The sequence below is a fragment of the Leptodactylus fuscus genome, chromosome 1 (genome assembly GCF_031893055.1).
Source record: "Leptodactylus fuscus isolate aLepFus1 chromosome 1, aLepFus1.hap2, whole genome shotgun sequence".
NCBI classification, from domain to species: Eukaryota; Metazoa; Chordata; class Amphibia; order Anura; family Leptodactylidae; genus Leptodactylus; species Leptodactylus fuscus.
Window position 1 is genome coordinate 313,196,350 of NC_134265.1, and position 25,797 is coordinate 313,222,146.

The window sequence follows — 25,797 nt, forward strand, 5'->3', positions numbered from 1 at the left end:
TCTCTCCCTATGCAATGGGAGGCTATGAAGTGCGTGGTGAGGGGGGTTCTTATTCAACATGGCGCTCATCTTAAGAGAGAGCGAGCCGTTGGGGTTACCGCCCTTTTAGACCGTATTCATGATCTTGAGCTGTCGCACAAACAGTCCGGCTCCCGTTCAACCTTTACGGAGCTTCTTAATGCGAGGGAGGAACTTCGCGCCCTCTTAGACGGGAAATATCTGCGCTTTAGGGACCGCGTTAAGAAACATTACTATGAGTTTGCTGATAAATGTGGTCGTTTGCTGGCTCGTCGTCTTCATCCACGAGATTCCCCTGCGTATGTTCCGCGCCTGCGTACTGGGTCGGGTGGTCTTGTTCATAATCCCACTGACATTGCTGCGGAGTTCCGCTCGTTTTATTCAAACTTGTATGATATTCACGGTCATTACGCGGATTTGGACCCGTCGGTGCTTAGAGACAAGATCCGACAGTATGTAGCTGACACTGCTCTTCTCTCTCTTTCTTGCTCTGACGCGGAAGCCCTTGAGTCGCCATTTACGTTAGAGGAAGTCACCGCGGTAATCCAGTCTACACCTGCGGGTAAAGCACCAGGACCGGACGGGTTCTCTGCTCGCTTTTATAAATGTTTCAGTTCCCTCCTTTCCCCGGATCTGGCGCGAGTGTTTAATAGTGTGGGGGATTCGTCTCCGTTCTCTGCGCAATCCCTGTCTGCTCTGATCACTGTGCTTCCTAAGCCTGGTAAGGATCCTGTATGCCCGGGGAGTTACCGGCCTATTTCCTTAATCAATATTGATGTGAAACTATATGCGAAATTGTTGGCGAATCGCCTCTCTTCCTTCATGCCCGCTTTGGTTCATAGTGATCAGGTCGGCTTCATTCCGGGTCGGGAGGCGCGTGATAACGTTTGCAAAACTGTTCTGGCCATCTCTATAGCCCGCTCCTCTAAGGTTCCTCTTTGTTTGCTCTCGATCGATGCCGAGAAGGCGTTCGATCGCATTCATTGGGGTTTTCTTCGGGAGACCCTTGCACAGATCGGGGTTGGCTCCGGTTTCCTGGGCAAGATTTTGGCTCTTTATGGGAATGCGTCGGCGCGGGTCTGGGTGAACGGAGTGATCTCGGATTTCTTTCCGGTCCGCAACGGTACCCGCCAAGGTTGTCCCCTCTCGCCTTTGCTCTTTGCTGTGGTGATGGAGCATCTGGCGGTGGCGTTGCCCCGATGTCCACGGTATACAGTTGGGATCCCGTATGGTTAAGGCGGCGCTATATGCGGACGATCTTCTGCTGTATGTCTCTGAACCACGGGTTTCGTTTCCGGCTGTCTTACGCGAATTCTCCCGATTTGGTGCCCTTAGCAATTTTAAGGTCAATTTATCTAAGAGTGAGGCTCTTAATGTCTCACTTCCCCCTTCTGAGGCTGAGTTCCTGACTCGGTCTTTTCCGTTTCGGTGGCAACCCTCCTCCTTCAAATACTTGGGGATCCGCATTTCTCCTGATCCTGCTTCCCTGTTCCAACTTAATTATCTCCCGCTTTTGGATACTATTACCTCTGATCTACGTTCTTATGGAGCTCGTCTCCCCTCTTGGTTTAGCCGCATTCATGCCCTTAAGATGGATGTCCTCCCTCAGTTCCTGTACCTATTCCAGGCCTTGCCCATCCCTCTCCCACGCGTTTTCTTAGCTAGGGTGCAGTCATTGTTTGGGAAGTTTGTGTGGGGTTCCTCTCGGAGCAGACTTGGGTTCAGTACTCTTGTCCGGCGTAAATATAGGGGTGGCGTTGGTCTCCCGGATGTGCGCCTTTACTATCGTGCCTCGGTTTTGCTTCGTCTGTTCAATTGTCAGTTCCGTCGCCATGATAAGCAGTGGGTTTCCATCGAATTCGATCTGATTTCGTCTTCGCTATCCTCTTGGCCATGGATCCCTCCGCACTTTCGTCCTAAATCCCCTGGCCTCTACGTTCTCCCTTCGCATTTTCTGAAAGTATGGGATCTGGTATGCTCTTCTGACCGCTTGGCCCGTGTTCCGGGCCCCTTAACTCCCCTCTTCGACAACCCTATGTTCCCTCCTGGTTGCTCGGTTGACCGGTTCCTCTGCTGGGACCGAGTGGATTATACTTGTCTCCAGGAGGTGGCGGGTGATTCTCCGCTCCTTCCTTTCGCCCAGCTGTGTAGTTCTCATCCTGACCTGCGCCTCTCGTGGTTGGAGTACGCTCAACTCCAGTCCTTTCTGAAGCAGTTTTCGCTCACTCCTCGCCTCTCTTCTCCTCCATTGGCCCTAGAATCCTATATTGGGCGTAGACCCCCCCCCCCTCGCGCCCTTTCGCTACTGTATGATGTTCTCCTCTCGGATGTCACTGCGGAACTCCCTCCCTACGTCGCCGCTTGGAACGCCGACCTTCCTGTGGGTTTGTCATCTGCGGATTGGGACCGGTCCTTTTTGCTTTCTCACAAGCTGGCCCTCCCGTGTAGCGCTCAGGGGAGGAATTATAAGATTCTGTCCCGGTGGTATAGGTGTCCAGTGCTTCTCCATAGGATTTTTCCCGCTGTTCCGGACTTATGTTGGCGCTGTGGCTCCGCTAGGGGTACTATGTTGCACATATGGTGGGACTGTGACGTTCTGCGCCCCTTTTGGGACGCGGTGTTTTCTTTGTATTCCAGGGTCAGTGGGCGCTCGGTGACTGTCTCTCCTCAGCTGGCACTTCTGTCGGTTATCCCTGGTAAGCTGTCGGAGATTAAGAAGGACCTCCTGGGGCACTTTCTTGTGGCCGCCAGGACCGTCATCCCAAGACACTGGCGCAGCCCTACCCCTCCCTCCTTGATTGAGTTCCTCCAGGAGTTCCTTCTTATTCAGCGGATGGAGACCTTGGTGGCGGAAGATTCCCCTGATTATTCCAAGTTTGAACTTCGTTGGCGTCCCTGGATTATGTTCCAGGAATCGTCTGCCTTCTCTTCTGCCTTCGCATGAGTGTGACATGGCCGTCTGTTTTCTTCTCCTTTTCTTCTTTCCTTCTTTTGCTTTCGTTGTGGTTCTTTTAGTCTGCGTCTTGTGTTTGTTTGTTTGTTTTTTGTCTATTCCTTTTCCCTTTTTTCTTTTCTTGTTGGGCTATATTTGGTTTGTGCGGAGGGGGGTCTTTTTGGCCTCCCAGCCCGCGGACTTTTATGCTTCTTCATTATTGCTCGACTTCATTTTTGTTGCTCGTTTTGTATTATATTGAAAAATCTTTAATAAAACCCGTTTAAGCATAAAAACCTGGAGCCGGCCCTGGCCGTACCTCTAATGAGGCGACGTGAGGCGGCCGCCTCGGGAGGCGGACTGGAGGAGGGCAGCAGCCTGGGCGACTTTTTTTTTTTTTTTTTTTTACTTTTTTTTTTCTTTGAACCAGTGCAGAAGAGCTGCCACTTTCCTTGCACTGGTTCAGACGTCTATGTATCAGCGTAGGCGGCATCATCACGCCACCTACGCTGATACGTAGACGTCTGACTGCCGAGAGAAGAGGATCACGGAGGCAGCGGGAGCAGCAGCAGCGAGATCGGTAAGTAGTATAATAACTTTTTTTTATTTTATAATAGGCCGCTACCTGCTGGAGTATCTCCAGCAGGTAGCGGCCTATTTACCAACTTCCCCGGACCTGCTCACTGCTGCCCCCGCTTCCCCTTCCCCTTACTATAGGCTGTGGAGGTCGGCAGTGAATAGGCCCGGGCCAGGCCGCGATCCCACTGCTGCTATTATTATACCCGGGGGGTCTTTTCAGACCCCCGAGTATAATAATCAGAGCCCCAGCGGAGGTGAGGGAACATAATAAACACTGTTACTTACCTCTCTGGGATCCGATGTTAATCCTAGCAGGCTTCAGGCCTATTATGGTAATGCCCAGACGTCATGTGGTCTGGTATATTACCTTATAGGTACGAAGCTATTTAAAAAAAAAAAAAAAAATTTAAGACCCCATCTTCTTTTCAGAGAAACATGGGTATGTAGGTGTTATCTTTTATTGTAATAATAATAATAATACATTTTATTTATATAGCGCCAACATATTCCGCAGCACTGTACAATTAGTAGGGTTCAAATACAGACAGAAAGATACATTACAAAGAAAGTCATTTCACACAATGGGACTGAGGTAGCAAGGGTGGCATTGCTTATACAGTGGTCAGACAATTTTGTAATAGAGGTGACTGTCATTACACAAACATAAAACTTTGAGCCGTCACCAGTCATGTCCTTTAACATGTGGATGGAGCTTGGACATATAGAGTTAGCCTGAGCTGGAACAGAGGAGGGTTAATTTTTGGGGATTCTAATGACGGTACTGAAGGGATTTACATTAAGAATTGTGATAGGCTTGTCTGAAAAGATGTGTCCTTAGTTTGCGCTTGAAGCTGTAGAAATTGGGAGTTAATCTGATTGTCCAGGGTAGAGCATTCAAGAGAAGTGGTGCAGCTCGGGAGAAGTCTTGTATACGAGCGTGGGAGATTCTGATAATAGAGGATGTAAGTGTTAGATCATTGAGTGAGCGGAGAACACGGGTTGGGCGGTAGACAGAGATGAGGGAGGAAATGTAGTAAGGTGCGGCATTATGGAGAGCCTTGTGGATGAGGGGGATAACTTAATATTTTATTCTATAATGAATAGGCAGACAATGTAGCGACTGTCACAGACCAGAGGCATCACTGCAGCGTCTAGCCTGATAGATGAGCCTGGCCGCTGCATTCAGAATAGATTGTAGAGGGGAGAGTTTAGTGAGGGGAAGACCGATTAGTAAGGAGTTACAGTAGTCAAGGCGAGAATGAATCAGAGAGACAATAAGTGTCTTTAGTGTATCTCTGGTGAGGAAAGGGCATATTCTGGAGATGTTTTTCAGGTGGAGGTGACATGAACGTGCGAGTGATTCAATATGAGGGGTGAAGGAAAGGTCTGCGTCAAACATGACCCCGAGGCAGCGGGCATACTGCCTAGGAGTTATAGTAAGGCCTGAGACTACAATGGATATATCAGGGACAGATCTATTAGATGGTGGAAACAGTAGTAGTTCAGTCTTGGAGAGATTGAGTTTCAGATAGATATTGTGATCCTGTTTGTGGAGTTTACTTTAACATAGATAGTGACAAGAAAAATTGTAAAATTAAAAGCAACAATTTTTGAAAACAAAATCTTTGTGGAATAGATAATTTTCTGTTGAGTAATCAGGGGTAAAAAGGAAAGTAATAGTCCCCCAAACCACATATATTGTTAGATGGCTAGCACTTGTGTAAAATCTTTATAAACTGTACAAATGATCAGTGAAGTCTTCTAGGCTGTGTGAGTATAGTATACAGCTTTCTGTCGGAGTGATACGTATATTTCAAACATATGTGCCCCTGAAATACTCTGTTCTTAATAGATAACGGGTGGCCATTTGTGCTGCGCTATACCCCGGCATCTGATTATGTCAGCAGCAGGCCACGTTCTCCTCAAGAAAACTGATGCTTTCTGAGCACAGCGTGCAATACGTTTCATGTGGAAACATCTTTCTTTTAATCTCATTTCAAATATTTCCTTACTTGTCTACACTAAACCACTGTGCAACAAAGACTGCTTTGTCAACCAAACATGTCTGGAAATTTTCAGGATTTCTGCATTAGCGTTTTGGTGAAGTTTTGCTATTTTAGACAGAGTCCATTAGCGAGTTAGCTTGTTTGCCTTTTGCACAGAGCCTACAAATACGTGATATAAGATGTGGGGCTGAAAACACGATTTTTTAAATTAAAAAATAAACTTTTTGATTTAAGAAAAGGATACATATACAATTATAGCTATTGAATTTCATACATTAATTCAAGTTTATTGATCATAGAAAAGCTGGGGGCAGTATGGACAAATTTAATAAAACCTGCCAATATTCTGCACATACAATAAATACATACCGTATATTAGTTTTACAAAAAAGCACTGTAAAACACAGCGATTTTTCTTGCAGTGTTTCCGCCGCGGGCAAATCGCAGCGTTTACGTCCCGTAGGGCCCCTGGCCTTAAGTGGTCTCTATACTTTGAAGAAATTTTTCCATAAATCAATAGTACAAGTGAATCTAAGAAACATCATCTATATTATTACAAGAATTTGCTTCTGTCTACTCATATCTGCTCATATCTCCCGCCGTGCCTTCTGAACCAATTGTTCACCCTAACTTCCTAGCTAAAATCCGTCTTGAGTGACAAGACAGACTTTTCATTTACAGATGGATCAAATTACATGTTATCCTTAAAAAGCTATGGATAGTGAGAGGAAGAGGGAGTAGGTGCTGCAGGGTTACAGTTTGTTCACATGGCGGAATGTGGTGCTGCTTTTGATTACACCCCAAAATTAGCAGCCGATTCTGTCCTATTTCTGCCTCGTATTGTTTTTAATAGGAGGCAGAGATGGCAACAGGACGCTAAAAATATGTATCATATAGAAAAAAAAAATGTATTCCGGCAACTCTTCTGATAGTAGATAAAATTTAACTTTAAATAGATATCATAAAAATGACCAAATCCATGATAATTGCAAATGAAATAACGAAAAACCCCTAAAAAAACACCAACGCGTTTCGGAACTCCATTGTTCCTTTTTCTAAAAATATGTGTCCTGTATTATCTTGCCCCAGAGTTCACAGTGCAAAACACCCCAGTGATTAGGATTATTTACTGAGCCAGGGCTAGAAAATGAAGAGGACTCTGATGCGGATGCCCGGATCAAATTCTTCTTCATTTTTGGCTGTATGAATGGCCTCTTACAGACTCCGGGGTTTATACCTTTTAGTTGTGTATTTCAGTTGCATAAGGTCCACTGCACTATTAATACAGTTGTGACCTAAAATGAGTCAGAGATTTTCTCACTTGTTATCATTTGTGCTGTTTTAACTCTGAGAACATGAGATAAATATATGGACTGTTGTATTTTACCATGCTGTGTCAGTCAAGTTTTTCTTGAAGTCTTCATTTGGCCTCTCACAGAGGTAAAGACGCAGCAAGATGACGCTGAATCTCACCTACTGCTGGATTCACATCTCCACTGTCCAGTATTGCTGTAAAATGTCCTCCATGCTGCTGCTGTTTTGTGTCTGACAAACATTTAGAGAAGCAGTATCTCCTGTTCACTTTGTAGAGTGTATCAAAATAGCTACTAGTCTGCACCTTCTAGGATAGCAAAGCTGATTAGTAGAAAGAGAGCCTGCAGAAAACTGGATAAAAATATCAAATAGAAGTCATAAAATGTCCAGAAATAGTGCTGCTCCTCATGTATCCGCGTATGACTGCTGATTCTAAGAAGTAACCTGTATGAATTCAATTGGTTTTCTGGGAGTTTCTGTTACTTTCTGGGGAGTCTCTGTTACTTACTTTCTGGGTTCTCTGTGTTGAACCTTGGGCTTCTGGGCTAGTTCTGATACCAGGTCTTGAAGAGAACAGTATTATGGGTTATAGATTCTAGATTTTAAGGACACATTGATCCAGGGTTTTATACTGACTGACAGATTGGAGTTGGGAAGGAATTTTTTCCCCTTAAATGGTGCAATTCGCTTAAGCCTCATGTTTTTTTTTTGCCTTCCTCTGGATCAACACTGTAGGGGATTGTAGGGTTATAGAGTGGAATTGATGGACTGATGTCTTCATCCAACTTCATCTACTATGTAACTCTGATTGGAACCAGCACCTTACTACTTCCTATCTCTGCCTCCATCTGCTCCACGTTCAGTAGTATGATGTTTTATGGGGGCTGGCAGACTCCATCATTTTAATAGTAAAGCCTTCCCCCATATACCCTTCATACCATTGAACACGGAGGGAGTAGAGTGCCAGGTGCTGGTTCTGATCACCTGAACTGTGTCAGAACCAGCCCAGAAGCTAAAGGTTCAACACATAAAGAACCGAAGCTATAAATAAGTAACAAAGAATTCCTAGCAAACCGCTTTAATAGTTCTGCACCCCATGTCCAAGAGGGACACTACTTCATTATGCCTCTGATACACTTCTGTTTTCATAGGACATTGGTTCCTAAAGCCTTATTTTAGTGACGGTACTCTTCTGAGCAGCCTATAATCTTTTCATCTATGAAACATGTTTGTTAAAAGGCTATTACTGGAAATCTCCAGATGAATGTCTCAGCTGGAAGTCTTCCCAAACCTTGTGGGATGAAGCATTGCTTTTGTGACTGATCTCTAATCTTATACTGTCATCACACTGATTTAATGGCTGCACGTGGGCAGGTATTTTATGGGCTGCATTTTAATTGCGTCTGGGGCTAAATATGAATAATTTTATTTTCCAATAGTAGACAATCTTCTTGTATTATATATGTTATGTTGCCTCTGTTGATTAAAATGTTTAGAATGCATGTACTTATGTGCCTTTAAAAAAAAAAAAAAAACTATGTTGTCTAGTTCAGAAAATTCCTTTTCATATACCTTGTTAGGAAACGGAGTTAATAGGGTGGGGGTCCTGTGCTCAGTTTTGTCGTCTCTTTGCTAGAGTAGTAAGACGTTATAAAGAGTGTCGTTGACTCTGAATGACCAGTTCTGTCTTGTATTACACAGACAGCCCATTACTTTGAGTGGGCGTTTTGTAATGCCTTATTTTCCCTGTGGTGGCGCTGTAGGGAAATTGAACACTTACTGCCTGTTTTCCCTAAAGATTAAAGCCTGGTTTGCTGGGATCAGTTGATTGTTAATGGAGCTCTCTAACAATGTAACTAAGCCAAGCTCCATGAATGTATTGTGCTCTGTGCTGATATTCACTGAAGGGGCCACAATTCACCAGCTAGTGCGAGGACCACTTTGTCTTGCTGGCTTCCTGGTGAACCTGCAGTGGACTTGTGACTGTATACAGCATCCTATCTGAGAGGGGGGGGGGTTGCAGAGAATGCAAGAGAGTCTGAAACAATAATGAGACAGTGAAGGGAACAGCACCACTGCCACTTCAATGCAGCAGATGGTCCGCACTGGCTAGCTCCTGCCTACTCTGGTAACTACAAGTAAAAGGCAAATGATGCCAGAATTCCAAAAAATCCCCCAGATATTTACTGCATCATTGTCAAAAACACACTGATGTTTTGTCTTCTTACTAGCCCTTTTTCAAGCAGTGAATAAATTGCCCATAAACAGAGATATATACTTAAAAGTCATGTAATGTACGCAATTCACAAATGGGTATCATCTGACAAAACCAGGGGCATAACCACTGGGGTAGCAGCAGTAGCCGCTGCCACAGGGCCTGGGACATTAGGGGTCCAGCAGGCCCCTGATGTCTGTTTTTTTTTTTTTGTTTGTTTGTTTTTTATAGGCTGTTACCTGCTGGAGTAACCCCAGCAGGTAATGGGCACTATTTACTTACCGATCCCTGCTCACGGCCGCCTGCGCTTATCCTTCTATGGAGGCGGCTGTGAGCAGGAGAGGAATCGGTAAGTGAGGCCACGGGCCTGTGAACCCCACTAATACTGCTATCATTATACTCTAGGGTCTGTTCACCTTTAGGGACTTAGACTACCTGTAAATAGACATTGCCATGTTTAAGTTATTAAATGGTTATCATAAAAGTTCTTTTGGATTGTCCGGCCATTTGTCCAAGTTCCAGAAATGCTTCTCTGCCTATGACACACATATGCCCTGATGCACTAGGGTGTCAAATACACATTTCCATTCTGGCATTCACAGAACTCTAGGCTTACATTACTTCAGTGTCCTAGTAGTCTTGTTTTCTGCTTGTTTCTGTGTCCCTGACCCTTGGCCTTTGCTTGCTTGACTGCATTGCTGCTAGTGAACCCTGACCCTGGCTGTCTCCTGACCTAGCCTTTGTCTACTCTGTACTTTGTGTCTGTTGTTTATATGACGTCTTCATGACTCATAGTGAATTATTATTCATGTAAAGCAAAACAATCAATTGAAATCTGAGAATTTGCCCCAAAGACGTTTTGGCGTGTAGAAGTTTACCGATCGTTCTTATGCCATAGATGGTTGTATAAAGCAATCATAAGCTACACTAAACGTTAGTCATAGGAATCTAAAATTTCCAGGCCTACCTGATAGAAACCACTACGTAACAGTAATTTACTTAGTGTTAACAAAATGCAGATGATGAACTTCAAAGGGATATTCTTCCCAACACAAAGGCTTGCTTGACTTTTAATGGAAATATCTCACTGGAAATAGCCTATACTTTTTTTTTATATTGTTTTATGTTAAAAAACATTTTTAAGACTTTGGTAAAAAAAAAAATCCATTTTTTATATACCATGCAGTCTATTTTTAAAGTGAAATCTTTAAATTCTGCCGTTTTTACACCAAATATAACAGGCAGACACTTCCTGTTCCTTAGAGATCACTTCTCAGTAGTCATTGCATTATCATCACAATAGGTATACTATGACATATAATAGCTTTGCATTGATAACACATGAATCATAATTACCGTAATATCTGGATTTATTAGTGAAAAAAAGACCAGTGAAAAAAAGGTCTAAGGTCCAGAAAAGTTTGGGGGCTTTTTCGTGCCAGAGTCTAATAAGATAAAATAAGATAATCCTTTAATAGTCCCACCATGTGGAAATTCAGTGTGTTACAGCTGCATGGATAATACAGTAATATATTACAAGAAAGAACATATAGTCATAGCAACTAAAAAGAAAAAGAAAGACTCAGGATCATTTAGTTCTCTGTGCGGAGTGATCTTCGCTTAGCCTGATGTAGATTATACAGCCTGACCGCGGTTGGAAGGAAGGATCTTCGATAGCGCTCTTTCTCACACTTGGGGTTAAGCAGTCGGTTACTGACAGTACTGCCCAGTGCTATCACAGTCTCATACATGGGGTGGGAGTTCTTCTCCAGCACGCAGCTGGAGAATGTTGATGCCATTGACTATTCCAGCATGATCTTCTGCCACATCAGTTTTATGAGATGATCCCTGTTTCATGACTAGCAGAGCTTACCCAGGTATGTTTTACACTAAGTACAATGTGACTCTGTTCTTCCCCTACACAAGATGACTGTAACATTGTGTATGGAAGTAAAGGGGATCTGTTCCCCATATCCTCGGCATCATACATATAAATATATTTCTCTATGAACTCTTTCATTATATTCACCTCAAAGTGTCAAGTGAAAGCTGTCAGTATTCTATAGGAGCCCCTTCTAGAATTTCGTTTGATGTGTGGCACACTAACATGGGCCTGTAGGGAATACTTACTGGTTCACCAGAAGGTAACAAACCCTCCTTAAAATACATCTTTTTTTCCATTTTTAATGCACAATGGCCACACAGGAATAAAACATGTTGGATTTTGGGACAGCACAGCTCTCATGTTACATAAGAGAAGGAGCTCAGATGTGGTATTTTACATTGCACCTCAGCAGAACTTTAGAGCTTTGCTTTTGCCTATCACGCCATATATTTTCTTGTGGAGTTGGAGAGACTTTTGCTTACATGCTGGCTATAGCACATTTTAGTGCAGCTGTATTATTTTATGCTTCAGTACATGGGTCAAAGCTGATGCTGTACTGTACTCCTGATACGGCATTACTCTATTTCCTAATATATTTTAGTAGTTCTAAATTTCCTTTGTAGACATAAAATTCGGAACCTAGGAGCCTAAGACCTGGTTCACATCTACCCTCAGGTTTCTGTTCGGGGGACTCACTTGGGTACCTCCCCGAATGGAAACCTAATCCGCATAATAAAAGCGGTTACCTTAGGAAACCCATGGACCCCATAGACTATAATGGGGGTCCATATGGTTTCTGCCCCAAAAAGGGCAAAAAAATGCAGAGAGAAAAGCACAGCCTGCAGCCCTTTTTTCCCTCCGTATTTTTCATGCAGAGAGGGGGAACAGAATTCCCGAACATAGTACAAGCACTGGTGCGAACCCAGTGTAAACCGGCCATACACATAAGATAATGATCTATCTTCTTTTGGATTGTTTATACAGTGATCCAAAGAGCAACACAAGAAACACGCCTGGGTGACCAGAGACTCCATTTATTAAAAATAAGACACCCTGGAGCTTGTGCAACGTGACAAACAATCAGCTCAATTTGGCTGAACATGACTTGCACGTGTAGCTGACCACAGCTTAACATTTCCAACCTGGCAGGAGACTGCTGTTGGCCGTCAAAAGCAAACAAATGCATTATTTTCTCTACCAATGGTCCAGTCGGCTTTTATCTTATTTGTATGGGTGCCCTTACTGTACATGGTTTTATTATAGAGACCAATGTATGATACAAAGATTTCACATTTAAATCTATATCTGTGCAGAGATTTTGGAAGTTTGTAACTCTAATCGCTGCAAATATATATGAAATGGGGTCTGTCATCAGAACCTAGCATATCAACCTTGCCCTGCAAACAGGTCTTGGCCACCTGAATCGTAGTGTTTGCCTCTTGTTAATCGGAGCCCCTGTTGATGAGATATCAGTTTTTGTCGATATGCGATGAGCTCTGTGGAGAAACAAGGGTGTTGCCATAGTCGGTGTAGTGAAGTCAGAGGAGTACACCTCGGCATCTGTGTACATGCGCTGAATCTTGGATGCATGTGCAGTGAAGCCAGGGTGTATGTCTGTGACTTCACTGAAGAACAGTGCAGGCTCAGGTAGCTGCAGAGATGAATCTGAGAAGACTCATCTCTAGATAAGTATGACATTTTTTATATTCAATTCATCTGCAGAGTGTATTATAACAGGGCGATGTGGAACACTACACCTCCGAACCATAAGGACTTGTGGGTGGTTTTGTGTCCTAATTTTCCCGGACAGGTTCCCTATAAGTGCACGTTTTTTCTGCACAGTGGAGGCTACAAAGAGGAAACCCTAAATCTGCTATTTTTACATGGAAGACGATTATAGTAACGGATTCCCTGCTTTAATAGCGACCTTAGTATTATGTACCATTTATTTCAATTACCGCAAACTTTGTTCTCCTCTTGGCTATAAAAAATAAGTGTTTTATTTTTTACAGAAAAAAATGTAGTGAAACCTCTAGTTGTTCATACCATACCTTAGCAAGCCTGCATGCAGCAATGTGAAGTCAAAAGCAGTTACCCCACCTATAGTTTTACCCCCAAACCTGGGCCAGTTTTCAATCTTTGCATTGAAAAACATGCTCAAGTTGGAGGAAGAAATTGGGCTTCTTGGAGGAGAACTTATATCACTAATGATGTAGCAGGGGACAGATACATTTAATTTATACAGTAATAAATGTGCTCATCCTTTATAGGTATAGATTATGAGAAAATAAACCCAAATCAAGAGAACAAAAACCGTGTGGCTGGACCATGTTAGCTGCGGTTTCTACTAGCTTGTCCGGTGGCTAACTCGCTGCAGTCTACAGTAGCAGCATAGTCACTCATTCCTGCAAGCAGCACTTTTCTCTCCACATTTTTCATGTGGACACCATGAGGACCCCATTGTAGTCTATGGGGTCTGCAGGTTTCTTAAGGTAACTACTTTTTTATGCAGATTATGTTTCCATTAGGGGAGGTCCTCAAGCAGACCCCCAAAACAGAAACCCATGTCCAGATGTGAACCGGGCCTAAGACCTGCAGCACCTACAGACTTGTGCTGCAGCATGTTAGTTATTGCTGGTCTCATCTCTGCTTTTCAGTCTTTGCAGTGCAGCAGCTTGAAGCTGGAGGATTTCCCTGCAGAAGTAAATGATAGAATTTTATTTTTACCTTTTCTTTTTTTTATATATACCGTATATACTCGAGTATAAGCCAAATTTTTCAGCATAATTTTTGTGCTGAAAAAGCCCCCCTCGGCTTATACTCAAGTCAGTTTTGGGGGGGGGGGGTCTATGACTAGTCACAATAATAATGTATAGAATCTCCCTTAAAATAGTGGGGAAAAAAAGCTTTAAACAAGTATAATAAAAAAATAAAATAAATAAATGTTATAAATCCCTCCTTTCCCTAGAATACATACAAAAGTAGAAAATGACTGTGAAACACAAACACAATAGGTATCCTGTGTCTGAAAGTGCCCGGTCTACTGAATATAGGGGATCTACAGTGCTCCTGTTCCATCGGGAAGGGGTTAATAGGAGCACTGTAGATACCCTATAGTCAGCCAGACTGAATTCCAAGTGGGGGAAGAAAAAACCCAATCCTCAAGCTCAGGGAAGGGTCAGACAGACAACCAAAACACCCCCTCCCCTTTCCCAGCATCTACTGCACCCAAAAACTCAGACCATTTTAATTTTTGAAATTTTCCAGTAGCTGCTGCATTTCCCCCCTCGGCTTATACTCGAGTCAATAAGTTTTCCCAGTTTTTTTGTGGTAAAATTAGGGGCCAAGGCTTATATTCGGGTCAGCTTATACTCGAGTATATACGGTAAATGCATCATGCTTTGGATATGGTGCATGAAAATGTTATAAAAATAAAAAAGACCATTTTAAAGATGCTGTAAAAACTAGTGCGATGGAGACCTTGGAGTGAATGGTGCGTATCCAGTTATGCAAAAAGTAAAAAAAACAACAGTCAAATAGTAAATGCATCAGTTTACTGTGTGCACAGCGCTGTATTATGCAGCAGAACTCCAGCGTCTTCTTCTTCAGAGTTTGTGCTTTGTATTCGCTTGTTGCATTGTCTGTATTCTGGTCTATTTTCCATATGAACTTTTAACAAAGAAAGTGGCGGTCAGAATTTCGATAACATTGGTCTGGACTGTTCATAGGAGGAGGGAACCCAAACAGCTTGTACTAAAAGACTTGTTCTATAGAGAAGATCTGTTTGTCTTCACATTTATGAATGTGGATCTGTAGTAATAAATCTCCTGCACAGTTTGGTGTCTTTGTAGACAGCGCCCTCTAGAGTCTCTGACAGACCAGGACAGTATATATTACAAATGTCACGTTTGTTTGTTATTTCTGAATGGCAATGAGAACCATATGTTGAACTGCCTTAGGATTGAATTCAGCTTTCTTATTTCCAGCCTGGTACAGGCCGCTTGCTTATGGGGTATCAGTTACCATCTTCTTCTTTTACTAATTGTTTAAGAGCCTGTTTATACTTGGGTTTTTTTTTTCACAATTGTAAGACAACAGCTATTCTTCAGCACTGCCAGCGATTGCTTATAACCACACTGACTGTTTCCCAGGGTGGTTTTTTGGAGCCGCACTGTGATTCAATGTGTGCCCTTTACTTTATTAACCCGTCTGCTCCAAGTTCCCGGTTTTGCTGAGGTTTCCGTGTTTTGGCTGGCTGTAGTCTCAGCCTCGGTCGCACTGATGTTGCATGTAACATGTTATTTCAGGTGTTGATTCGTGTTTAGTTGGAAGGGATACGTTTTTTTTTTTCCGTCTTTTGTACGCTCCACTTTGACAGATTAATGTTGCGCACTTTAGAAGAAAGCCGTTACACAGACCGCAGTGTGCTTTACTTTTATCTTCCACTTTTATTTTCTTTAAGTTAAAACGCTTGGAAAAAGAGAAAAACTAAATGACACAGCCATTTGCAGTAAATAGACGCAAGATTTTTCCATGGTTAATACCGATTTTGCAACAGTGAATATTGTTCCAGGTCAGAAACCAGGATAAGATTTGGTTAAAGGAATACTAAACAAATGAAAACGTAAAAAAATAAGAAAGCGACAGCAACTCTTCTAACTTAATCTACCACTTCGATTTGATCCTATTGTGTGTTATATTGCAAATAAAACTGAGAAATAGACAATGCTTTGCTAAAGTTTTAGGCAGGTGTGGGGAAAATGCTGCACAGCAGAAATTCTGTCGAATAGAAGTTTTAATAGTTTGTTTTTTTTGTCAATTCAAATGAAGTTAATGAACAAGAGAAATCTAAATCACATCATTATTTGGGGGAGGAGCCCTGGAAGGGATGATACGGCCCCCGCAGAGCCCTGATCTTAACAGCGTCCAGTCTGTCTGGGATTACATGAAGGGACAGAAGGATTGGAACAAGCCTACATCTATAGAGCTGTGCTTAGTTCTCCAAGATGGCGGGAACAACATCCTTGCCCAGTTCCTTCAAAAACTGTCTGCAATGACCAAGAACAACTGATGGAAGGCAAAGGTCATAGCAAATATTAATGTGATTTACATTTCACTTTTGTTCATTAACTTCATTTTATTAATTGAAAAAATAAACCAATACTTACTTTGCAGTATTTTTTCCAAACTTGCCTAAAACTTTAGCGTGGTAACATGTAAAGAAATCCTCCTCGTCTTGTCCTGTGTCTGGATATAAGACAACGGGCTGCAGCAGGAGCCTCCCCTCTCTGCAGTAGGATACAAAGATGGTTAAGCCTTACCCCTTGGTTACAACATTTTTCTTCAGCCATTTTCTTGCTGAACATTAGAGAGATCATCACGAAATTAAAGGGATTGCCCATTAGTATACCATTGGTTGTGTATTGTTAGGATATGTCATCAAAAGCAGATTGGCTGAGCTCTGACTCCATCCATTCCCAGCAATTATCTTTTGCTCAGCACACTTTGTAGTGGTCAGGAAAGGTACTGCAAGCTCAGTTCTTTTGACTTGAGTAGGACTGTGCATGCTGCAGCAAATGAAAGTAGCTGATCAGCAGGGGTGCCGGGAGTTGGCCAGAGAGTGTAAGCAAATGTGAGGTGGAAGACCTCTTCACTTTCCGATATGTGAACAGGCCCTGACTGTGTAGACATATTGTTCTGTACAGGAGCCATAGACATTAAGAAATTTTAATAAAGACTACTTGCAATGTTCTTCAATTTTTTAAAGATACATTATCACTAAGAATGTGTCTGCAATGTTTATGTCCAAGAATCCTGATTTCTATATAAAAATTATTCTATGGAAAAACCAAACAAAAACATGTAGTGCTGCCATTTTGTATTTACTTCTGGCGTGTTGTACTGTACTGTAATCCATTTATAATAGCGTCTGTTTGTTATTTACAGGTAGAGTGACTCCTGAACAGCTCAAGTCCCACGCCCTGCTCTTCAAGCAAAACAAGCAAGCACTAGAAAACCACTGTGGTCTACTTCAGCTGGCATTGGGCGCAGTCCAGGCGCTGAAACATCCCGAATGCTCCAAATGGGACGCCTTCCTTGCATTTGAAAGACTAGTTTTACAGGTAAATTCCAATATGTAAATCGTAATGAAAGTGATTAACAAAATGCAACAATCTGACAAAATCTGCAAAGGAGACTCCTCAAATGGAATTTCCAATGCAAATGTGAACAAAGCCTTAAAGAGTAACTAAACTTTCTGACAACTTTTGATTTTCTGGCAGTATTTGTGTCATTAATACATTTTGTAATATAATTTATTTACACATTTTGTCTCCTTTCTGTGAAATCCTAATTGTTTCACTCTTCCCCTGGCTTCTGTATTGAGAGCTGTCCCTGCCTCTTACTAAATGTTACTTGTGTATGGAGTAGGGGCTGTGTAATATGTAGCGAAAATGAGGATAGGGGAGGTCACTTCAAACTGTTATATCTCAGGTGTTATTAAATGTACACACTTGCTTTTAGTGTCATATGAAGGAAGAGACTTTTATCTCATCAGTTTGTACATTTTATAATGTCCGAGATATAAGTGAAGTGACCCTCCCAAATCCTCATTTTCTCTGCATCTCACACAGCCCCATACTCCATACACAGTGACATTCATTAAGAGGCAGACACCGCTCTCAATACAGAAGCAGGGGGAAGAGTGAAAAAGGATTTCACAGAAAGGAGCCACAATTTATTAATAATCTATATTATAACATTTATTTATCACATAGATACTGCCAGAACATCAAAAGTTGTCCAAAAGTTTAGTTACACTTATCATTAGGGGATTGCTGATTTTACTAATACTATATAGAATTTAATAGTAAGTGCCACTGCCAGCAATAGGAGCGGGTAAGAGGGTCGGGGGCCCACTACCACTTCTTTTCTTTACTTCTCGCTATATGCTGTTACCGAGTTAGGATCCTGAATGCTGCTCTTTATAAATGCTCAGTTCCAGGTTCCCATTACTGAGTGCCAGCGCCTGCAAATAGTTCTGTTTGCTGCCATTTCCTAAAATCACTGGCTGCCAGTTGCTATTACCGCCTGTGTGTGGGAGGACTGAGGTAGGGATTGAGAAAGAGTGGAAACATAGAAAGGGAGAAATCTATCATCATTACACTATTAGTGTCTGAGAAAAGTTTCCAAGTCAGCAGAAGTGAATACAGGTTGTAAGGAATACTGAACCTTGTAGGTGATAAAAGGACAGCGAATATTTGTCTTGAATTGTTTTATATGCTGTGTTCCAGGCTCTGTCACATTCTGGTAAAATGCTGAAAAATAGCGCAACATGCTGCACATTTTATTTCTGTAGAAGAGACACCATGTGAGACACCTAAAGGATCCAACAGACTCAGTGGGTCCGTTGGCAACATTAGTGTCCGACAAATCTGCCCAAAGTCTATTTTTATGGTTTTATGATTTAATTTAGAGGGAATGCCTTATACAGATGTGAACACAGTCTTAAAGAGTCACTGTCAGTTTGTCTTAAAGGAATAGTTCTGGTGACTATAAGACACTTTGATGCATTTTCTTCCAATAAAATATAACAGTCTCCTCTAGTCAGCATCTCTTCTGCCTGCTAAACTGCTTAGTTCACTGCTCAGACCCTTCTTCACTGAAGAAAGGCTGCAGTACATAGACTTCTTTGGGCAAAGAAGTGCAGAGAGTGAAAAGCAGAAAGATATTGGAGTAGATTACAGCAAGTTATCTATTTCCCTCCAGCTGTAGTCACATCCACTGCAGATGTGAATAAAACTCTGCTGAGATAGATATCTTACTGTATCGTGTCTATGCTTGTTTCTATAGACTTTCCCCTTTCCATAGACTTTAATGTAACCTGATCTGTCTGTGAGCTCTAACCTGTCAATGAATTAGGCACATCTCCTCTCCAGCTCTCACAGAGGATCAAGACTGGCACCTTGTCAAAATTGCCTCATTGGTCTTTTACCCATTAATCCCCAAATAGGGATCTGGACTTTGCTACAGGGAGAACACTAAGTCACAGGGCAGGCCAGGACTCATGACTTGGGAATTAATGGAAAAATAACCAAAGCCGAACGTCAACCAGGCTAACCGACATGATTGGGTTCATGACTGATATTTCGGTTCAGTTTTTACAATTTTCCTGAGGTTCCACCCGCAGTTTTGTTCTGGCTGAACATGTCCGAACCAAAACTGCTATTATTATACTCTGGGATCTCTTCACACCCCAGAGTATAACTGGCAGAGACCAGGGAAGGTGACCAAACATAAACAATGCTACTCACCTCTCCTGGCCTCCAATGTGACTCCTTTTCTCTTCCATCCTTCTGACTGTCAGGGACCACTAAGGCATGTGATTGGGCTTCAGTGGTCACGTAGGTCACGTGGCGTTGCAATAATAGTGTCTATGCATCATAACACCACGTGACCACTGAGGTAGTCCCTGACATCATGCAGAAGTGCTGAAGAGAAGAGGGAGTCATATTGGAGCCCAGGAGAGGTGAGTAAAGGTAGGTAGGTTCACACTAACATTAGGTTTCAGAAACCCTGTCCACTTAAACGATGACTTATAGACTATAGTCGCCTGGTTTCTACCAATTTTATACTGAAATCAACGGGAAGAAAAGTTTTGCTTGCCGTACTTTTCTCTCTGCTGATTTATACGTAATTCTGGACGAAGAAGCAATAGTACTAGTGTGAACCTAGAGAAAGCCTGTTTATTATACTCTGGGATCTCTACTTATTATACTCCAAGGTCTAGAGGGACCCCAGAGTATAATAGCTGTTTCGGTTTACTTGTGTTTTATCCAAAGGAAACTGGTGGTCTAACCTTGGAGACAAATCTCTCGAGGTTCGCCCCACACTTAAGTGACCTTTAATGGGACATGGTTTAAAAACAAGTTTTGACCTAAATAATTGGTATTAATTGTAATTGCCTGATTAATTGCATTTTTGACTTAGGCCATAATTGCCCAGCCCTACTAGTACCCTAATTTCTCAGGCAGGGTGTGTTTGGTGAAGCAGACTTTTATACATACATACCGGCAGAGATTGGCTGGGGAAGAATTACCGGCACTTATCTTCTTATGGTAGAGTTGGAAGGGACCTCAAGGGCCATCGGGTCCAACCCCCTGCGAGTGCAGGTTTTCCTAAATCATCCCAAGCTATATGTTTATCCAGATTCCGCTTGAAGATTTCCATTGATGGAGCGCCCACCACCTCCCGTGGCAGCCTATTCCACTCTCTCACTACCCTCACTGTCAGAAAGTTTTTCCTAATGTCTAATCTGTATCTCTTTCCCTTTAGTTTCATCCCATTGCTTCTTGTACTTCCTTGTGCTAATGAGAATAGGGTAGATCCCTCTGCACTGTGACTACCTTTCAGATATTTGTAGACTGCTATTAAATCTCCCCTCAGCCTTCTCTTCTGCAAACTAAACAATCCCAGTTCTTTTAGCCGCTCCTCATAGGACATGGTTTGCAGACCTTCCACCATTTTGGTTGCTCTTCTCTGGACTTGCTCCAATATATCGATGTCTTTCTTGAATTGAGGCGCCCAGAACTGTACACAGTATTCCAGGTGTGGTCTGACCAGGGAAGAGTACTTATTCTGGCCCTTTAACTAGCAAAAGGGGAGCTCACACTCGCCCTACAGGTGAACCCAGCGGCAGCATCAGGAAGTGCATGGCAGCATGGAGGAGCAGGGAATGGACAATGTGTAGAGATGATAATTTGGCAACTCTATCCACTACTGTAGGTGTTGGGTTAGGCGTTACAAAAAATTACAAACATGAAATATTAGTTGATACTTTGGCCAAAGTGTACAATCTTGCAATTTGTGTCAAGGGTCCTCATTGTATTGCGAGAAAAATGTCGAACACTTCATGAATTTTCATGTCATTCTTGTTACTGTTATACGGACTGTAGTGGATAATAATCTAGTATATTGCAATGTTGTTTTGTAACTTCTGCAAACCACAAAGTAGACTCTGAACAAACAAACAATCTTCACATTTTACACCGTGACCGTCCTTACTACTGCACAGTGTGGTTTGGAGGGTTACATAATACTCGCGGGTCATTTTTGGTTTCACAAGCAACATGTCTGGCGGACTTTGTGTAACTAGCTGACTAGTAATACATTTTTACTGATATAAATAATATTCATTCCTAATATAAAGGCCTGTTGTATGTGCGGCACCTACACGGGCTGGATTTCTGCACACCTGGCACCTAGCTGCCTCCTGTGTTACATTACATTATATACATAGACCTTGGGCTTTCATCACCTTCTCATACAATGCTCTACAAAGAATATCCATCACAAAAAAAGATGAAAATTAATATTGATCTTGCCTAAAGCAATTTGCTTGTTATATGCATTCCATATTGGAAGACATTAAGCCATTATTTCACCATTTGAAGACCATTTTACAACTAAAAAAAATATTCAAGTGACTTTGTAAAAGTATTAATTTACTAAATGTGTCCTCATCCTGTGCTACACTTACTCTAGTCCCACTAGCCTTCTATGCTAGTTCTTGTTATTGTTCTCTTGATATCTAAGGCCCGGTTCACATCTGCGTTCGGACCCTGCGTTCCCCTCTCCAGATGAAAAATACGGAAGAGAAAAGTCCTGCAAGCACCACTTTTCTCTCTGCATTTTTCATGCGGAAACCACACAGACCCCATATAGTCTATGGAGTCTGTGGGTTTCCTTAGCTTTTTTATGCGGATTAGGTTTTTCCATTCAGGGCATCCCCGAACAGAAACCCATGCGCAGATGTGAACCGAGGCTGAGATGTACGCTGTATAGTAGATGAATATACAGAATTTCACTATAGCAGAATATAAACTGTGAGGGGTGTGTCTGTCAACAAGCCGTCGACAGGTTCCAGTAGCAAACAGAAGACTTTTGAGTTCTGCCATGGATTATAATACAAGATGTAACTCGTGATCAATGTAAGTTAAGTAATGTATTATAGATCGTAAGCCCTTGCGGGCAGGGCCCTTTATCCCACTGTGCCAGTCGGTCATTGTTAGTGTTATATTTGTTAGTATATTTTGTGTACTGTATGTAATCCCTGAAATGGAAAGCACCATGGAGTTAAAGGGGTATTTCCATGTACATAACCATTTTTAAATTTGTAGATAATTCAAAGTTAGTCCTTTTTGCAAGTATACCGTATTTTCCGGACTATAAGGCGCACATAAAATACTTCGATTTCCTTAGAAATCGAAAGTGCGCCTTATAGTCTGGAACGCCTTATATAAGGCTTGAATCGGCGGCACGCGAGGAGTTAAGCGGCGGCCGCCGGCAAAGTCTCCGTGCCGCTTCCATACATTGCAATGGGAGCGCGCTATTCAAATAGTATTCGTTCATCTCTAACTATTTGAATAGTGCGCTCTCATTGTAATGTATGGAAGCGGCATGCAGACTTTGCCGGCAGCCGCTGCTTAAAGGGATTCTACTAGAGATGAGCGAGTACTGTTCGGATCAGCCGATCCGAACAGTACTCGCTCAACTCTAGATTCTACCATTAAAAGAACTTCTTCCCCCTGACCACGTCGGAATAGCCTTAAAAAGGCTATTCGTCTCTTACCTTTTCCATAGCCAGCGCCGCCTTCTCCCTGAGCTGTGTTCGCGCCTTCCGTGTCCCCGTCTGTGTTGTCTTCTTTGGGCCTCATGAATGACGCATGCGCAGTCGGCTCTGGCTGCGAGAGCCTGTTAGAGCCGACTGCGCATGCGTCATCCATGAGGCCCAAAGAAGACAGAGACGGAGCTGCGGAAGAAGGCGGCGCTGGCTATGGTAAAAAGGTAAGGAGACTATTCCGACGTGATCAAGAAGGAAGAAGTTCTTTTAATGGTAGAATCCCTTTAACTCCTCGCGTGCCGAGCACTTCCATTCATTTCAATGGAAGCGTGCCATTGAAATGAATAGAAGTGGCTGGCACGCGGGGGGTTAAGCGGCCGCCGGCAAAGTCTGCCGGCCGCCGCTTTCATTCACATATAAGACGCACCAGACAGCGCTGCGCCTTATAGTTCGGTGCGCCTTATAGTTCGGTGCGCCTTATATATGGACCTAGGCAGGACTATAAGGCGCTCATGGGTAATGCGCCTTATAGTCCGGTGCACCTTATAGTCCGCAAAATACGGTAAGTATTTAAATATTTTGCAGAGTTTTAAAGATTTTCTCTAAATATCTTGTGGTCACAGTCTTGTGGGCTTGAGCGGCTGCCATTGGATATGACCATGAATGCAAGATCTTTTTAAGGTCAGAATATCAGCCATGATTTCCTTATTATGTTCCTGCCTGATACCCCAGCTACAATAAGAAAATCATAGCTGGGTTTTTGGCAAGTCCCAGACCATAGAAAGTTTCTGCATTGGTGGTCTTATCCATTGGCAACCGATCAAGACAACAGACTGTCACCACTAAGAAAGTTAGAGAAAATCTTTAAAACTCTGCAGAATTTTTAATTACTTATATTTGCAAAAATGTTTAACTTTTAATTATCTACAAATATAGAAATGACTATGTAGATGGGAATACCCCTTTAATGGTGCTATATAAATAAATAATAATAAATCTTTGCACCTATTTGCCCTTAACATGGTCTCTATGCCCCGTTTGCCGCTTTTTAAGAAAGTACATAGGTGGGGCGAGGGAGTGGGGACATCTCGGCCCCATCAGATTTACTTTCACTATACTAGGTCCGGACTGGTGTGGATTATAATTCTATCACAAGGGACCACCCCAAGATGTGCCAATGTTATACAGACACCGGAGAATCTTAACACTTCTGGTGCGTCTTGCGCAAGGGTAATGGATTAAGACTGGAGTAGGAAACCATTTTAGCAATGGTGTTTAAAGTGGACGGACATTACTTAGCCCTGAAAAGGCGGCCGGTTGCAGTTTGCAGTTGTTTAGTTTTTCTGTATAATATAGATTGTTTTACTTTCAGCGTACGGCAGCATTGTGCAGTAACTACTTTCTTTGTATAGGTTGTGCATTCATCCATCCTGTCTATATAACACACAATATGCATGACTCTAGGTTAAAGATTGTATTTCATGCTGCGAGCATAAAAAAAACCTTCTTATTCGCTTTGCTGTGATATCGTACGGTGGCATGTTACAAAGAAAATTTGGAGTGTTCCCTCCTTTCTGATCCTATCAGATGTTTGAATCGGATTGAAAGCATAAGTCTAATAAAACAAGCCATAAAGACTTTCTCTCAAGTAAAATAAATAGTGTTTATCTAACTCTCAGGGCATCGCTCACGGGTGACGTTTCATTTCCTGTGTTAATTTTTTTTACCTTTATGTCTTTCATTGAATGTTGTTATTGTGGAGGCGAGCCCTCTGCCCACGGTGCAGTATGGGACATATCATCTTTTAAGGATTATTTTATATAATAATGACAAAGAATACAGGGATTTATCAGACAGATGTGTTCCATGTGCTGGAGCGCTTCCCAGAAATAACCATTAAGAACGTTTCATTAATTCCTTTTATCATTAGCTTCTTTGTACTGGATGTGTAAGATGCAAAGGTTCAGGACAGTAGGGGCTATGAACCGTGCGGTTTTTCTGGTAAGTATTGAAGTAATCTTCCTTTAGTATAGGTGATCTCACTCGGACAGAGCTGGCTTACAGAATGTATTCCTTGGTGTGGTTTAAATTTGTCAATTTAATTGAAAAAAAAAGGAGAAACATCAAGAAACCTCATTTATCACAGAACAAATGTCTGCATTACGTATAACAACCAACCACCATTCATATCTAGTTTCTTAAAGTGGGGTTCTCATCTTAAAGATGCAGGTCCTGCACCCATCCTCAGTGGGGTTAACCGTTTTCCCTGTACAGTCTGGTTCCGCGACTGCTGTGAATGGAGAGGTGGAGCTTCCAAGCAAGTGGCTGGTGGGACCCTCGTCATTCAGACATTTATGGCGTATACTTTGGATACATCATCCTACTAATCCTATCCTACTAATCCTATCCTATCCTGAAAGTTTGTGTGTTTGGATGTTTGTTCCTCAATCACGCAAAAACGGCTGAACGGATTTGCCTGAAATTTGCCACATACATAGATAGGATCCCTGATTAAAACATAGGCTACTTTTTGTCCCGGTAAATGATGTTACTAACTAACCACTATGGACGAATTTAGGTTCACCCTACACTAAAGGACCCGTGATGACGTCTTCACAGGTCCTTGAGCCATTCTCGGATAGGATCATGTTATTGGGTGGGCGGAGCTACACACTATTTTGTGGGAGGAGCTATATAGAAACCGGGCAGTGTGAAAGCTGAAGAAAATGGAGTCTCTTAGAAGATCAGAGACTACAGAGCATGCAGGCTGTGTGTGGGCAAGAGGAGTATATAGAGTGTAGAGTTTCAGTGAGTACTACAGGGAATGTGTTGTTCTGCCTCTGATAGGGGAGGGGGAGAACTGTGGCACATTTCAGCAACAGCCGTTCAGCCGTTTGTAACACAGAAGCTGCTCAGACAGTCACATAACCAACCCCCCTGTAATCACAATTGTCCGATGTAGCAGAGCTTAGGCAGCTCTGTAGCCTCTCCATATGCAAAAATGTACATACAGCTGGGTATGCTGCACATATGTAGCAATGTAGCAGAGCCGAGACGCGGAAGCAGGCTGATCGAACTGTGGCAAATTTCAGCAACATCCATTCAGCCATTTCCAACACAGAAGCTGCTCAGACACTGTCATAAGAACACCCCTGTAATCCAAATGGCCAGCTGTAGCAGAGCTTAGCCAGTGCTGTAGTACAGCTGAGTAGTCTCTCCATATGCAAA

The 25,797-nt window shown here is 42.5% G+C and overlaps 2 protein-coding genes across 2 annotated transcripts in view; both read left to right on the plus strand.

Moving 5' to 3' along the window:
• LNX1 (ligand of numb-protein X 1) overlaps nucleotides 1–25,797 on the plus strand; it is a 303,671-nt gene that overhangs the window by 262,616 nt on the left and 15,258 nt on the right. The gene's annotated exons all lie outside the window — the stretch shown is intronic.
• SCFD2 (sec1 family domain containing 2) overlaps nucleotides 1–25,797 on the plus strand; it is a 378,807-nt gene that overhangs the window by 39,864 nt on the left and 313,146 nt on the right. The window contains exon 4 of the mRNA XM_075259676.1: nucleotides 16,896–17,071. Coding sequence (XP_075115777.1) covers nucleotides 16,896–17,071 — 176 coding nt within the window. The remainder of the gene's footprint in view (nucleotides 1–16,895; nucleotides 17,072–25,797) is intronic.